Source organism: Panulirus ornatus, chromosome 9 (genome assembly GCF_036320965.1).
Source record: "Panulirus ornatus isolate Po-2019 chromosome 9, ASM3632096v1, whole genome shotgun sequence".
Classification (NCBI taxonomy): Eukaryota; Metazoa; Arthropoda; class Malacostraca; order Decapoda; family Palinuridae; genus Panulirus; species Panulirus ornatus.
Genome location: NC_092232.1, coordinates 11,837,163 through 11,851,842, shown reverse-complemented (window position 1 = coordinate 11,851,842; position 14,680 = coordinate 11,837,163). Strand labels below are relative to the sequence as shown.

At 37.2% G+C, this 14,680-nt stretch overlaps 1 protein-coding gene across 4 annotated transcripts in view; it reads right to left on the bottom strand.

The window, feature by feature from the left end:
- Nucleotides 1-3,212: 3,212 nt before the first annotated feature.
- LOC139750211 (protein SHQ1 homolog) overlaps nucleotides 3,213-14,680 on the bottom strand; it is a 116,414-nt gene continuing 104,946 nt past the window's right edge. For all 4 annotated transcript variants that reach the window (XM_071664675.1, XM_071664674.1, XM_071664676.1 and 1 more), the window contains 2 exons: nucleotides 14,444-14,604; nucleotides 3,213-11,294 (listed from right to left, as the gene is read on the bottom strand). In XM_071664675.1, coding sequence (XP_071520776.1) covers nucleotides 10,875-11,294; nucleotides 14,444-14,604 — 581 coding nt within the window. In that variant the 3' untranslated portion in view covers nucleotides 3,213-10,874. The remainder of the gene's footprint in view (nucleotides 11,295-14,443; nucleotides 14,605-14,680) is intronic.

Here is a 14,680-nt window from a genome sequence, read left to right as displayed (position 1 = left end):
GGAGAGATCAAATAAGAATTAATAGGGTAAGGGAGAGGTTTGGCAGTATGGGGCATACGAAAGAACTGAAGGTTATCAAAGGTTTGATACCAATATATACATCACAACAGAGTAAAGGATACTGGAACATGGTATGAAGACAAACAGAAACAGATATAAAGATACAAACACACAAAGAGCCAAGGTATCGTCAATATTTTCTTCAAAGATACGATGTCCAGAAAAATGTTTTGTTACATAATATGGTAGGCTCAACTATGCTTCAACAGTTTGCACAACCCACTCGAAAAGACAGATATATGCTAGAGAAAGATTCAACAGCTGACAACAATGAATACCATACATGGGAAATATGCCAAATCCAACACAGACTAACCGATACATAACTTTCAAATTTAGAAATCAATTTTACTCTGCTTATTATCGAGTTCTTTCATCAGCACTGAAGGACACAGCAAGCACATGATCGAGAAGTGGGTAAGAAAAGATGAGAAATACTTCTACTGTAAGAGTTATAGATATGTGGAATAACCTAAGTGAAAAAAAAAAATATATATAAATGTTGTTCTGAAAGGTTAGAATATACTTTAGGGATGAAGCCCTACTAGTGGATATCTGTTCTCCAAAAGATCATATGGTGATTGCACACACGAGAAAGAGCATTTACTCTCGCTTTCTGTACATGTAGCAAACAACCTAGACTACTATTGTTGTTTTGAATAAGGGTTAAACAGACTACCTTGTCTCTCAGCTGTCTTGGTCTACAAATCTTCTCAATTTTCTGGACACCAATAATTACACAAAAACCTAACGTAACACACCCAAAGACCTCATGTGATGCAATCAAGCACCACTGAACAGATGGCCAATACTCTGGCAAAGATAATTCTGGGCTAATACAGACCAGTGGTTTGTGGACCAACACAGAGTGGGAACCTGTGCACCATGACAGCCCAGAGGCCCACCTCTGCTCGTTGTGAGCTGTAGCATGGCAACAAACATCATAACACACACCAACACCCACATCGGCCAATGGACCAGCCATAAGTCTCAAAGGCAAAACATTCTAAACCTCTTGTAACTTGCTGTATATAGATGAAAAATAATTTTCTTGACACATGATGTGTTTGCTACTTAACTGTTGCCTGATATCCCTTATAACACCCTCCTCCTCCCCATGAGTGTGAATTATGCATCATTAAGTATGATTCTAGTATTAGCTTTGATACCAGCTCATCCTGGGAGAAAGCAGGCCAGCAGACAAGTGTCATTGGTGAAATTGTGATAAAACAGGTGTTAAAGTGGTTCAGAGACTGACGAGTCAATTATTAATTGCTGCTACAAGTGTTAAGCAGCACCTGGACATGCCTGTAGACACCCTGGACACATTAGACCTGCTTAGCACACCTACGGTAAGATGCCCAAAACAAGCTGACACGTGATGAACCCCATTATGTATGGACAGTCACCTACCTACTAAAATAACCAAAAATAACTTAGGAAGACACTGTGGTTAAATGTCAACATTTACCCTTGTTGCAGTGCTCAACATACAGTTGTTGTCATTTGAGATTAAACCTCCCTACAACTCAGGAGGTGTGGGCCCTATTGCTCTAGGCTGGCCTGCTGGTGGTGAGGGACCTAAGCACTGGGCCTAGGGGGTTGGGTTTGCTATCCCGACTGACCCTCATGAGAGCCAGGCTCCTTCTTTCAACATATAACTGGAATAATTGTGAAATAAAAGCATAAGCATGAGAGAGGGATTCAGATGTATCAATAATGCCATTCAATGACAAATATTGCAACAAATATGTATTGTAATATAAAATACACAAACTTCTAAAAGACCTTATATTTTGTACTAAAATCTAGTGACATTTGGTTGTCTGTTTTGGTATACAATTCCCAATACTAAATACGTTTAAAAATATCAGTACTTCCCCATAATGTTACTAATTTATCTTTTATTCTATATGCATAATGGAGGGCATCATCAGACTCAAAATTATCAAAGTTATCTGGTGCATATGCAAAAATATGACATGACTTTTAACATATCAATTCATTTTGCATATTCAGCACAAATTTCTATAAGCCTCATACATGCCAGCAAAACCCAAATACTAGCATTTTCCAAGGAAATGGTGTTCAATGAAACTTCCAGCTTCTACACTGCACAAAACCTAATTGCATGTATCAAGTGACAATACTATCTACGTCACCGACGCCTGTTCCTTCCAGGAACATCCATCATGGAGGGTGGCCACGGGAAAAGAATCTCTACTTATCCTTGTCCTTACATACCTCCCTTACTCAAAATTATCAAAAGAATCTGGTGCATAGGCAAAAATATGACATGACTTTTAACATATCAATTTGTTTTGCATATTCAGCACAACAAATTTTCATAAGCCTCATACATGCCAGCTAATCCCAAATTCTAATACTTTCCACAGAAATTGGTGTTCAATGAAACTTCCAGCTTCTACACTACACAAAACCTAATTACATGTATCAAGTGACAATACTATCTACATCACTGATGCCTGTTCCTTCCAGGAACACCCATCAAGGGGGGGTGGCCACGGGAAAAGAATCTCTACTTATCCTTGTCCTTACATACGTCCCTTACATACACCATTTCTCTCCCACCAGTACTCTTCTACTTTACTTCACCATGTTACAGGAGGTCTTCCTCTCACATCAACCCCTTTAATTGTACTATCGTACACTCTCCTTGTAAACTCCCCATCTTGTATGCTTTCCACATGCCCAAACCACCTCAAAGTATTATGTTTCACCCACTCTACAATTCATTCCTTCCATGTTTCCTGCCATACATCTCTCATACATCCCTCATTTCTTTCTTCATGCCTTCTGGTCATACTGTATGCTTCTCTCAAATAGCATATTTTTACAGCATGGAGTCTTGACCTATGTGACTCATTCTGTGTTCATGTTTTGACTGCTAAAAAAACTGCTAAGCGGAATTTAATTTTCTTGTCAAGTTAAACTTTTTCAACCAGACAACCTAGTCATGGGCCAATCAGGCCTCCTGTTGTCTGTTTTTCTCATGTAAATTCATGTAAGGTATCATAGTATATATGTACATTTTGGAATTGGAAACAATAAAGAATTTGGTAAATAAATAATTCACATAATTGTATAAATCTTACTTAAACTTAAGTATTGGAAAAGGGAAACCCCACACATTAAGTTATAATTTATTTGACCTGCTATCACATCTACTTGGAATGATAGATACCTAAAATCTGGAAAATTCTGAAATCTTGTAACTTAGACCAAAAGTTATGTATCTGAGACCTAGAAATACTGAATAAAGGCTGTTCTAATGATCCACATGTAAATTGTGGTCCTCAATTAACAAAATACCCAGATTTAAAGCAATAAAACCACTATCATCTAGAATTCATGGAAGAGGGTCAAATATATGTATCTGAAGATTATAAATCATCCTTTTAACAATATGGGTATTCTAAACTTCACACAATGTGAAATCTTAAAACAATACACCAATGGTCTACTGGAAGGCACACTGAGACACAGTAAATATTAGTTAAATCTATTATTCATAATATACTTTATAAAAAAGAATAGCACTTTTGAAACTAACATTAAAACAAAGATGCACTCTTCTCAAATTCATGTTTATTACCATAACGACAGAAGGTAAATGATTTCATTAATACTAACCTTTAAAGCATTTTATCAGAGATGTAGTGCCAAGAAACAGATGAAGAAAGGCCACATCTGCTCACATCCATACACAAGCTAATGCACTTAGAGCTTGTTTATGGATGTGAGCAGATATGGCCTTTCTTCATCCGTTTCCTGGTGCTACCTCACTGACACAGGGGCAGTGATCAGGTGTGAAGAGGAGGAGAATGTGTTATTTCTTTTATTTCTATTCTTTCATGCATCTGTGCTCTTTCCTGTTTGGCTGGGTGGCATTAAAAATGGATAACGACGAGCAAGTATGAATATGTACAAGTGTATATATATGTATATGTAACACCCCACAGGAAACAGCATTGCTAACCCCTGCATCAGCAAGGTAGCACAAGGAAAACAGACAAAAAAAAAAGGCCACATTCATTTACACCCAGTCTCTAGCTGTCATGTGTGATGCAGTGAAATCACAGCTCCCTATCCACATCCAGTCCCCACATATCTTTCCATGGTTTGCCCCACATGTATCACATGCCCTGGTTCAGTCCATTGACAGCACACTGGCCCCAGTATACCACATCATTCCAATTCACCCTATTCCTTGCATGCCTCTCACCCTCCTGTATGTTCAGGCCCCAATCACTCAAAATCTTTTTCACTTTATCCTTCCACGTCCAATTTTATTACTACTCATCTCTCTTACCCCTTCATTGCTTACTCATTCAAGATTGTGTGTGGAGATAGGTTGCAAGAATGTGTGTGTCTATGAAAATGCAAGGTAAGGTGAGTGTGCTTCATGGTTTTACTGGTAGATTACCTCTTTTCTCTCACTTCTTGACAAGTATATGTTATGAGTATACCTGATAGTATATCTTCTCAGGTCGTTCCCAATAACTATGACATGGCATTCTCAAAAAGACTGGTTTCCCACTTCCTCTAAAATTCATAAATACTCTTCCTTATCTTCTCTTTTCCCTTTTATAAACCTCTTTATATCTAAATTAAGGCCCAGCCTTGTTATGCACTTTATCAGCGACAGAAGCCTCCAACACACACACACAAAAAAGAAAAAAATTCTGGTTCTTCTCCCAAATTACCTCTAAATGTATATCAGATCTGTTGGGCAAAGAAATGGGGCTATCACAAAAATTCATACAACGACATGTTGATAAATACACACTTATCTCTACACTCTGAATTCATCACAAGATATAGCCATTTATAATCCTGTGAGTGCAAAATAATTTCACTGTCATTTACATAATGTACTTCTAAAAAAAAAAAATTGAGGTAAAACTTATAATTACATATAAGGCAGCTTATAATCTTTTTTTTTTTTTTTTTTTAAACAAGAACACATTTATAACTAAACTGAATCATACACATAAGTTTTCAGCATACATACTTTTAGCCCCTTGAAGCAAATATGTTGTCAACATTATCATATGACTGAAAACTGGCTTAGAAGAATCAGAAACAGTCAAGCCATTCACAGACATCCATCATATCAACCACTAGCTGGAGTTAAATCTCAAAATACATAATGTGAGATAGTAATCTTCATGTTCAATCAATGCTGTGATCCATTAGCTTAAGAAAAAAAAAGTGGGTCCTTATTTTCCTTAGAGGTAAGCCATAAAGAACAAAACCTTTGTGTTCTTGCATGTTACAAATGGTGCCTTAAATGGAATTTTGGGTTGGGGACCCCTACCTTTGTTACCTTCAAAGGGTTCTAAACATGGGTGTTCTACAAAACGAAGGGTACCCATGATCAGTTCTCTGGGTCCAGTTTAATGAGGTGAAAAGTTTTCTGCACCCAAGAAGATAACCTTGGTCGGAAGTAGGACTGAGACAGAGCCAAAAGCCATAATGTCTATGGGAGCCTTTACTCTTGAGCTTTGTTTCACTCAGAGATAAAAATCAAGGTTCTTTTCCTTAAACATACTGCCTATCTCTCCTTTCTTCTTATCTTGGTTACATCCACACATATTTAGACATCCTGTTTCACTCAGAGATAAAACATCAAGGTTCTTTTCCTCAAACATAATGCCTATCTCTCCTTCCTTCTTATCTTGGTTACATCCACACATATTTAGACACCCTAACCTGAGCATTCAATGAAGATGAGCACTCCTTGTTTGGTTCCTTCAGTTCTATCTTTCTGAAAATGAAAAACAAGAAGGGGATAGTTTCCAGTCCCTAGCTCCTGCAAGGTGCTTTCAGAAAAATGAGGGAATACAAGATGAGCATGGAAATAAAATAAGAAATATGGGTATCAGTAGAGGTATCTTAGCAGAAACAGGCTTGATGGTGGCAGAAAGGATAATGTGGAACAGAGGGCATTCCAAGTTAAGTAAGGAAAGCAGTAATGTCCCTGAAAAAATCTATACACATCTCCCTTGCTATAAATTAATTTGCAATGAACACTTCATTTTCTAACCTTAAAAAATTTGGAAAAATATTGGATTATACAGATGAGATAAAAACTACAGTAAGTAGCATCAAGCTCTAGTAACTGATGCCACATTTGGCATGTGAGTGTTTATATATAAATAAGAACGAAAAAACCCCCCACAATAACGTTAAACTAGGAAATACAAAAAAGATAAAAATTCCAAATTACTACACGCATCAATAATGCTGGCTTTTGTTATGATGACTGTAATCACAGTTGAAGCCCAACTCATACATAAAAGCAAGACCTGAACGAACCAGACATCTACATAAGTGAAATTACTGAACAATTACAGATTTATGAAAATAAATGATAACATATGAAAAGGAAGAAAAATGATGTCACATTCTGGTGCATCAGTGTGCACACTGTACATACTCAAGTAACTGTCGATCTCAAGTAACCATCGAGCCAAGATTTTTGGCCAAAATATCCCTCCCTTATCATATATCTCATATAATGATGAACCTCAGTTTTCTAGATGCCAAAAAAAACTCTGAAGTGATTGAGAAAGATATGTCTAGTAATCAAATGACAAAACTCAAACACAAGAATACACCATTTATAAATCTAAGGAAATCATATCAGCTGAAACATTCATATACAGTATGATATTGGCCCATATCTAGGATTTTTCATGAGGGGCTGCGAGTGTCATTTGACAGAACTCACAGCCTAATACAGTTATAGAAGAAATGCACATCTATATTGCCAATATGAATGCAAGAATGACCATATCTTACATGCATTATGGTGAAAATGCAACAATACCTTCAATAGCATGGGTAAGCTGTGCTTGGTACACAAAAGGTTACATCATCTGCAGGTGGTCCCACTGGTGCCAGGTCATCAACCCAAACCTCAAATTTTTTATTAAAGACACTTTTGAGATGAGATAGAAATTTCATCACAATGCATTTCATTCAGAAACAAAAAGATTAAACAGGTATCATACCAACTTTGAAATACAGTTGCACTTTAGTAGAACTTACTGTCTTAGGAGCTGTGCACACTACATTTGTCACTTTTGTGTCCTGCTGAGGTACACTGCTTTCCCCAAGGAACAACACTTCCCCCAAAGGAATAATGTTGTTTTCCTGAAGTACAGATCTCTCTTAATAACTCAAAGAAATGGTTTCAACAAAATTATGGTAGAATTATTGGCAAACTCATGAAGATAAACATAGTCTAGGTTCTACCAACACTACCATAACCACTTCAAGCACCCAATTGCTTATACATTGTGGGATATGTTAACTCATGCATCAGTCATCACACACACAACATTTGTCTGCAGAGCAGTGCACATCACCTCTGCTACCTCCTAAGAATACTGTTTATCCCAGGATGTTTGAAGGAACTCGGCTTTCCCCAAAGGAATACCGCTTCCTCCCCAGCTACAGGCCTGTTGTTTCCCTGAAGTGCAATTCTCTATTAACTCAAATAGGCAATGTTTGAATAAAAATGTGGTAAAATTATCAGCAAATTTCATAGACAAATGTAGGCCATGTTTTGTGAATACTAACAAAACCACTTCACATCATGTTACTGTACTTGCTAACTCAAACATCATTCATCACGGTTACTTGAATAAGTCATTGAATCACAGAAAGATAGGCCTTGTGTACATGAGTACATTTGTTAATACAGCTCATAGAGTGGGTTGGGCCATTCTTTCGTCTGTTTCCTTGCGCTACCTCGCTAACGCAGGGAAAAAAAAAAAAAGTAAATCTGTGAGGCATTGGCCTCACATCATAATCCATTTTATGAGCAAATTCTTCCATCTATTATACCTCCATGCTGGCACTAATGTCACCATTTTGCAGATCATCTGAGTACTACTCCTTAACGAAACACGAGTTTCCATGTCTAATCTTAGGTATCAGTAACCAGAAGTTTACTAAATGACTTTCTTACTGTAACTGCAGCTTCATCTCATTTTATAGAATACTAGTAGAGACGTCACTGAGGGCTAGTTTATGCCTTGGCCATAATAACAAAACGACTATGAATGATAATGGATGTTTTGTGAATAAAGTTCGATAATGATTGAAATTCTTTCTTCTTCTCTTCATTATTTTGTTACGTCAAGTGAAAGCCCCTAAATTTTTTTAGACTCTTATTGGCCATACATTTCAACCTCTTGGAAATGATATTTGTGAGTCAACTCCCAAATCTTAGCCTAAAAATTGTCTCAAAACATTCAATGGTACCTGGGTATTTACAGTATACAAATCTGAAATACCCCAATCAGTATAATAAAATCTCCTATAAAAGTACTACAGTGAATTGTGAAACATAAAAAAAGAAATATCATCAAATCCATATGTTTCAAAAATTACAGATCACACATTACCAATGTCGATTCATGATGGTCCACTGGAGTAAAATAAAATCTTCAAAATTCACAGGAATTATGAAAGATAATCATCCCAACCTTCTACTTTTCAAGACAACATTTATGGGAAATGACATAAGAACAGTTCAAAGAATCATACAAATAAAACTAAACAAAGAGCAGGATTCCTCACCTGACCCATCAATACCCAAGGAACAAACATCCTTTGAATAATAAAGATAACTAAAGTTTTGTTGGCTTTTCGAGTACCAAAAACCATTGCAGTGATGCAAAACAAAGCCAAAGTATACTCACCATGAAACAATATAAAAAAAGTCAAGTAAGAACTACTTCATCAAAATGATGAAATCTCCCACAAAAGTGTGAAGTGAATAAGAAAAAACCAAAAATTATTATCACTACACATATAAGCTATGCTTTCATTTGAGTTTACAAACTACATTTAACTTAATTAGGGCTGGCTTCTAAAATGAGGACCAACATTGTATGAATGCCAAAAGCTCCATGCTATCTTGTAGTGCATTACAGTAGCCCAACAGCCTCTGAGTCAAATATTAGTAATCTATACACATTCTTAATATTTCTTTATTCCACAGACATATACAGCTTCAAGATTTTCATTTCTTTTAAAAGTCCTAAACTGGGAATGCATGTGGTGGAGTGTGACATAGGACATAATATTTCACTTTACAATATAGTATCAGAAAAAGATCATAATGATAAGGGTTAAAAGGAATAGAGAAAATGTGGAGTACTGAATGCAGGGTAACACCACTTTTCCTATGTAAACTTATTGCTTTTTCAGATGATTTTGCTTCAATCCTCACATGGCCCCCATCATCGCAAGACAATCATCTACAGAATGGTTCCCATTTAGTCACATAACCTAATTTTCCATCCTCTATTGAAATATCCAGTTAATTTATCATACAATGGTAATCTACAGAGGTCCCTTCTACTGTCAGGAAGGTCGGGAAAAAAATATGCTCTCCCTAATACCCTTAAAACTGTCATTATAGGTGTACAAGTATCAACTTGGCTACAGTAACTCAGTGACCTCATGGAACATACACAGATTGCTGGATAAACCATGTAATGATGATATACATGTATGATACATATGTTTTAGATGTTGTGGAAAGAGAAGAATAAAATGAATATTGAGAACAAATATGGAAAAAGTGATTTTGGTGGGATTCTAAGAGGAGGAAGAAGGCCTGCATAGGATGCTACTGCACCATCCCTGATGTGACCTTCGTTCATACAAAAATTACATGAAAGCTGTGCCTAATTTTCAATTTCTGCTGGGATGAAGGATGACATTGGTAACAGATGGTAGGTAAAGTGCTAGAATATTTCTGAAGGAATGCCACAATACTTCCAAAACAAGCCAGCCAATCTCTCAAATCATGTTTAGTGTAATACATAAACATATTCATGTTATTCACTAGGAAATAAACAGAGGTTTTTGGAAAAAAAAAAGAAAAAAAGAAAAAAAAGATTGTCCACAAATGTACTTGCCCAACTCCCTCATCACTCAATTCTAGCAAGTATAAAATAATATTTCTAAATACATTCACAGTTTCACTGACAACGGAGTGTCTCTAAACAAAATAAGAGTACATTGTGAGACCAAATTTAAAAGAGAACATAAAGTCTCTCCAACTTCACTTCTTATTTGGAGCTGTCAAACATGTCAAACAAACCACCTCCAACCCTCACTAAGTAGCATAGCAGGCCAACACAAAGTTATCTAATATAACTTTCTGAGTATTTTTCATATTCTTAAATCTCAGGCAACCATTTCATATGCATTTTTTCTCTGCCACTTTTCATAAAAGAATGGACACAAACCAACATCACCACGTAATAATCAAATGACCTCTTCTAGGAATGCATCCCTTTTTTATTGGAAGGGAGAATGAGCAGAGGCAAAAAGAGTAAAGAGACTGAAGACTTTGTTAAGCTACATGGCAAAGTGGACATAGTGGACTACACAAAATCAATACCTGTACTTCTGTCAAAAGGATTAAGAATAGGTGACTACAAAGTTCACTAGGAAAAAGGTTTTCTCAAAATAGTTGGTGTGGTATATGGTAGGACTGTAAATGACCATAAGAAGATGATAAAAAGGACTTTTTATGAATGGAATAAGGAAGACTTTGGAAATGCAAATAGTTTGCAAATCAAATTTTTGCACTAAAACCTGTTAGACAGATATAAAATACCTAATAAAGATCAAAAACCAAACATAAAAATCTTGTTCACTATAACTGGTAATGTAAAGCTGATATCCTGATGTTTTATTGCATAAAAGTTCCACTAAGATGAGGTAAACAAGGATGAATTTTTCTTTGCCTTCTGTAAGCCTCATTCTTCATCACTCTCTGATAATGTATCATCATCAGAATCTAGTTCTGAAGAATCTGAAGATGATCCATCCCTATCAGAATCATCATCACTGGAGTCATCACTGGAATCACTGCTGTCACTATCTTCATCACTGTCATCTTCACTGTCACTCTCACTGCTAGATGAGTCACTGTCACTCAACTGGGCCAGGCCTTCTCTTGGATTGATGGCAGCACCTTTTTTCAGGCCATCCTCATTGTCATTCGCTCCTAAAGCTGCTCCATTTTCTATGACAGTCAACCCAGCAAAGTCTGTAACTATATTGTTAATGTTTTCTCCATGTGCTAGGGCATTTTCCTCTTCTTCCTCCAAGACAAGATGAGCAGCAGCTTCAAGATCTTCTAAGTCAAGACATATGTCATCCTTTGAGATTTTCAGCTGAAGGACAAAATTGTAAATGACTAAGAGGGCACAGCGCAGTATTAAAAATTGTAACAGTAATACACTACTGGTAAAAAGGTAAGGATTAGCTTTCAAAAATATCATGAAAAGAGATATATAATATATTTCATGCCATAAAGGATGTACTTAAAAAAAATCCCCCATAATCACCCTGCACCTTACATTCAGATGGGCATTTTCCTCAAGATATTCCCTCATAAATAGGCATTTGTCAAATATGGCAGTGTGTTTAATACAGTGAGAAATGTGGCATGTATTACTATTTTACAGATGTACAGAGCATTAGACTGGGGAGGAGCAGTGGGGTTTCAGAAGGGATGAAGAATGTGTGGATCAGGTATTTGCTTTAAGAAAACACAAAAAAAACCATGAATTTGTATGAGCCGTTTATGGATCTGGAAATGGCATATGATAGGATTGATCATGACAGCTGAGTGGAAGATGCAAGGGATACATTGTATCCAAGCCCAAGGGTCCAAAAGGGGGCCTGGCAATTTCCTTAGATCTCAGAAAATGCAGAAAATCAATAGAGCACTCCATTCCACCCCTCTCTCACCTTCCATTACCTTTTTGGCTTTACAGCTCATGGCATAAAACTGTTGCGGATAAAAATGGATGACTTATGGAGAAGGGAATGGAGCCTGAAAGAAACTTTGTACAACCTGATAAAATTCCTCTAAGAAGCCCTGGGATTGATGGAAATGCTTTGTGGAAAGTCTTAAAAACATACAGTGTGGGAAGAAAGCTGCTAGATCTGAAAAAGGCATATGATAAGGTTGATAGAGAAGCTCTGTGGAAGGTTTTAAAAGTATATGGTGTGGAAGGTAAGTTGCTAAAAGCTGTGAAAAGTTTTTATCAAGGATGAGAGGCATAAGTACAAGTAGGAAGAGAGAAGAGTGACTGGTTCCCAGTGAATGTCGGTTTGTGGAAGAAGTGTGTGATGTCCCCATGGTTATTCAATTTGTTTATGGATGGGGTGGTTAGGGAGGTGAAGGCAAGAGTTTTGGAGACAGGGGCAAGTATGCAGCCTGTTGCAGATGAGAGGGCCTGGGAAGCGAGTCAGTTGTTGTTCACTGATGATACAGCAATGGTGGCTGGCTTGGGTGAGAAACTGCAGAGGTTGGTGACTGAGTATGATAAAGTGTGTGAGAGGAGAAAGCTTAGAGTAAATGTGAATAAGAGCAAGGTTATCAGGTTCAGTTGGGTTGAGGGACAAGTTAATTGGGAGGTAAGTTTGAATGGAGAAAAACTGGAGGAAGTGAAGTGTTTTAGATATCTGGGAGTGGACTTAGCATCAGATGGAACCATGGAAGCAGAAGTGAGTCACAGGGTGGGGGAGGGAAGAAGGTTCTGGGAGCATTGAAGTATATGTGAAAGGCGAGAATTCTATCTGAGAGAGCAAAAATGGGGATATTTGAAGGAATAGTGATTCTAACAATGTTATATGGTTGCGAGACATGGGGTATAGATAGGGTTGTACGGAGGAGGGAGGACGTGTTGGAAATGAAATGTCTGAGGACATAAGTAGCTTTGATCGAGTAAGTAATGAATGGGTAAGAGAGATGTGTGGTAATAAAAAGAGTGTGGCTGAGAGAGCACATGAGGGTGTTGAAATGGTTTGGACACATGGAGAAAACAAGTGAGGAAAGACTGAAAAAGAGGATATATGTGTCAGAGGTGGAGGGAAGAAGGATAAGTGGGAGACCAGATTGGAGGTGGAAGGATGGAGTTAAAAAGATTTTGAGCGATTGGGGCCTGAACATAGAGGAAGGTGAAAGGCATGCAAGGAATAGAGTGAAGTGGAATGATGTGGTATACCAGGGTCGACGTGCTGTCAATGGACTGAGTCAGGGCATGTGAAGCGTCTGGGGTAAACCATGGAAAGGTCCGTGGGGCCTGGATGTGGAAAGGGAGCTGTGGTTTCGGTGCATTACACATGACAGCTAGAGATTGAGTGTGAGCAAATGTGGCCTTTTTTTGTCTTTTCCTGGTGCTACCTCGCTGTGTGTGGGTGCGCGTGTGTGTGTTGGGGGGGGGTCCTACATCATGTGTGGCGAGGTAGCAATGGGAGTGGATGAAGGCAGCAAGTATGAATATGTACATGTGTATATATGTATATGTCTGTGTATGTATATGTTGAAATGTATAGGTATGTATATGTGCATGTGTGGGCATTCATGTATATACATGCATATGTAGATGAGTTGGGCCATTCTTTCATTTGTTTCCTTATGCTACTTCGCTAATGTGGGAGACAGTGATTAAGTAAAATAAAATAATAAAATAATGTATATATATACAAACATGTACATATAAGTGAGCACCCAGGCACGCACATATGCATACATATACATATCAACGTGTCCATACATACACATGCATAAACGCATGCATGTGTGCACATGTATATATTCAGAAAGTATGAATATATACATGAGTATATATGTGTACATTGATATGTATGTACGTGTGTGTGTGTGGGCATTTAAGTATATAGATGTATATATGAATGTATGGGCTATTCTTCATCTGTTTCCTTGCGCTATCGTGCTGATGCGGGAAACAGCACTTAAGTATAATAATAATAAATAAAATTCTTTTTTGAGTGATTTTGTGCAGTCTTTGAACTGGAGGTGAGAACTGTTAAAAAATAAGTAATCTCATTATGTTTGATCAACAAGACAACAACGGTAATTGAATTTAGGGATGCATATAGAGACACTGTTATGGACATGCAATTTCAGTCCAACTTCAAAAGTGACCTAAGGCTCAGCAAAATCAATAACCTCCCCAATTTGATTGAAAATCATGATTCTGCAAACCATAAAACAGAAAACTGAAGTCCAGTGTAAAAATATAAGTACATGTATTGCAGCATAAATCATTTCCACAATCCGAGGTGAGTTGAGTAAAACTCACAGACATGACAACTCAGGAAGTAAATTCAATGTCCAATTTGATCAAACTATGCTAGCAATCCAAAATTAAAGTTTATGACTATCATATATAAGTAAGTCATACAGGCAAGAGTATCACGAAATGATAGCAGCATCAAAAATTCAATTATCATATTTAGAGTGAGATAAATACAAATACATGAGAAAAAAATGGGAGTGTAAATTCACCTTCTTCAAAGAATCAGCAAGACTAATTAGCTTGTTATCCTTGATCCTCTGTATCCAAACACAGTAGTCTGTAATGTACAGCTGGTTAAGGAGATATCGTGGTTCTGATGAGTTGAAGAATCTCTGGATTTCTAATAGACACTGCAAGACCTTCTTTCGTCCTATTGGGTGAGAGGAAGGACATAGTATTGGTAATTTTCTACCGGAGAAGTACATCTTGAAATCTTTTTTTATGTT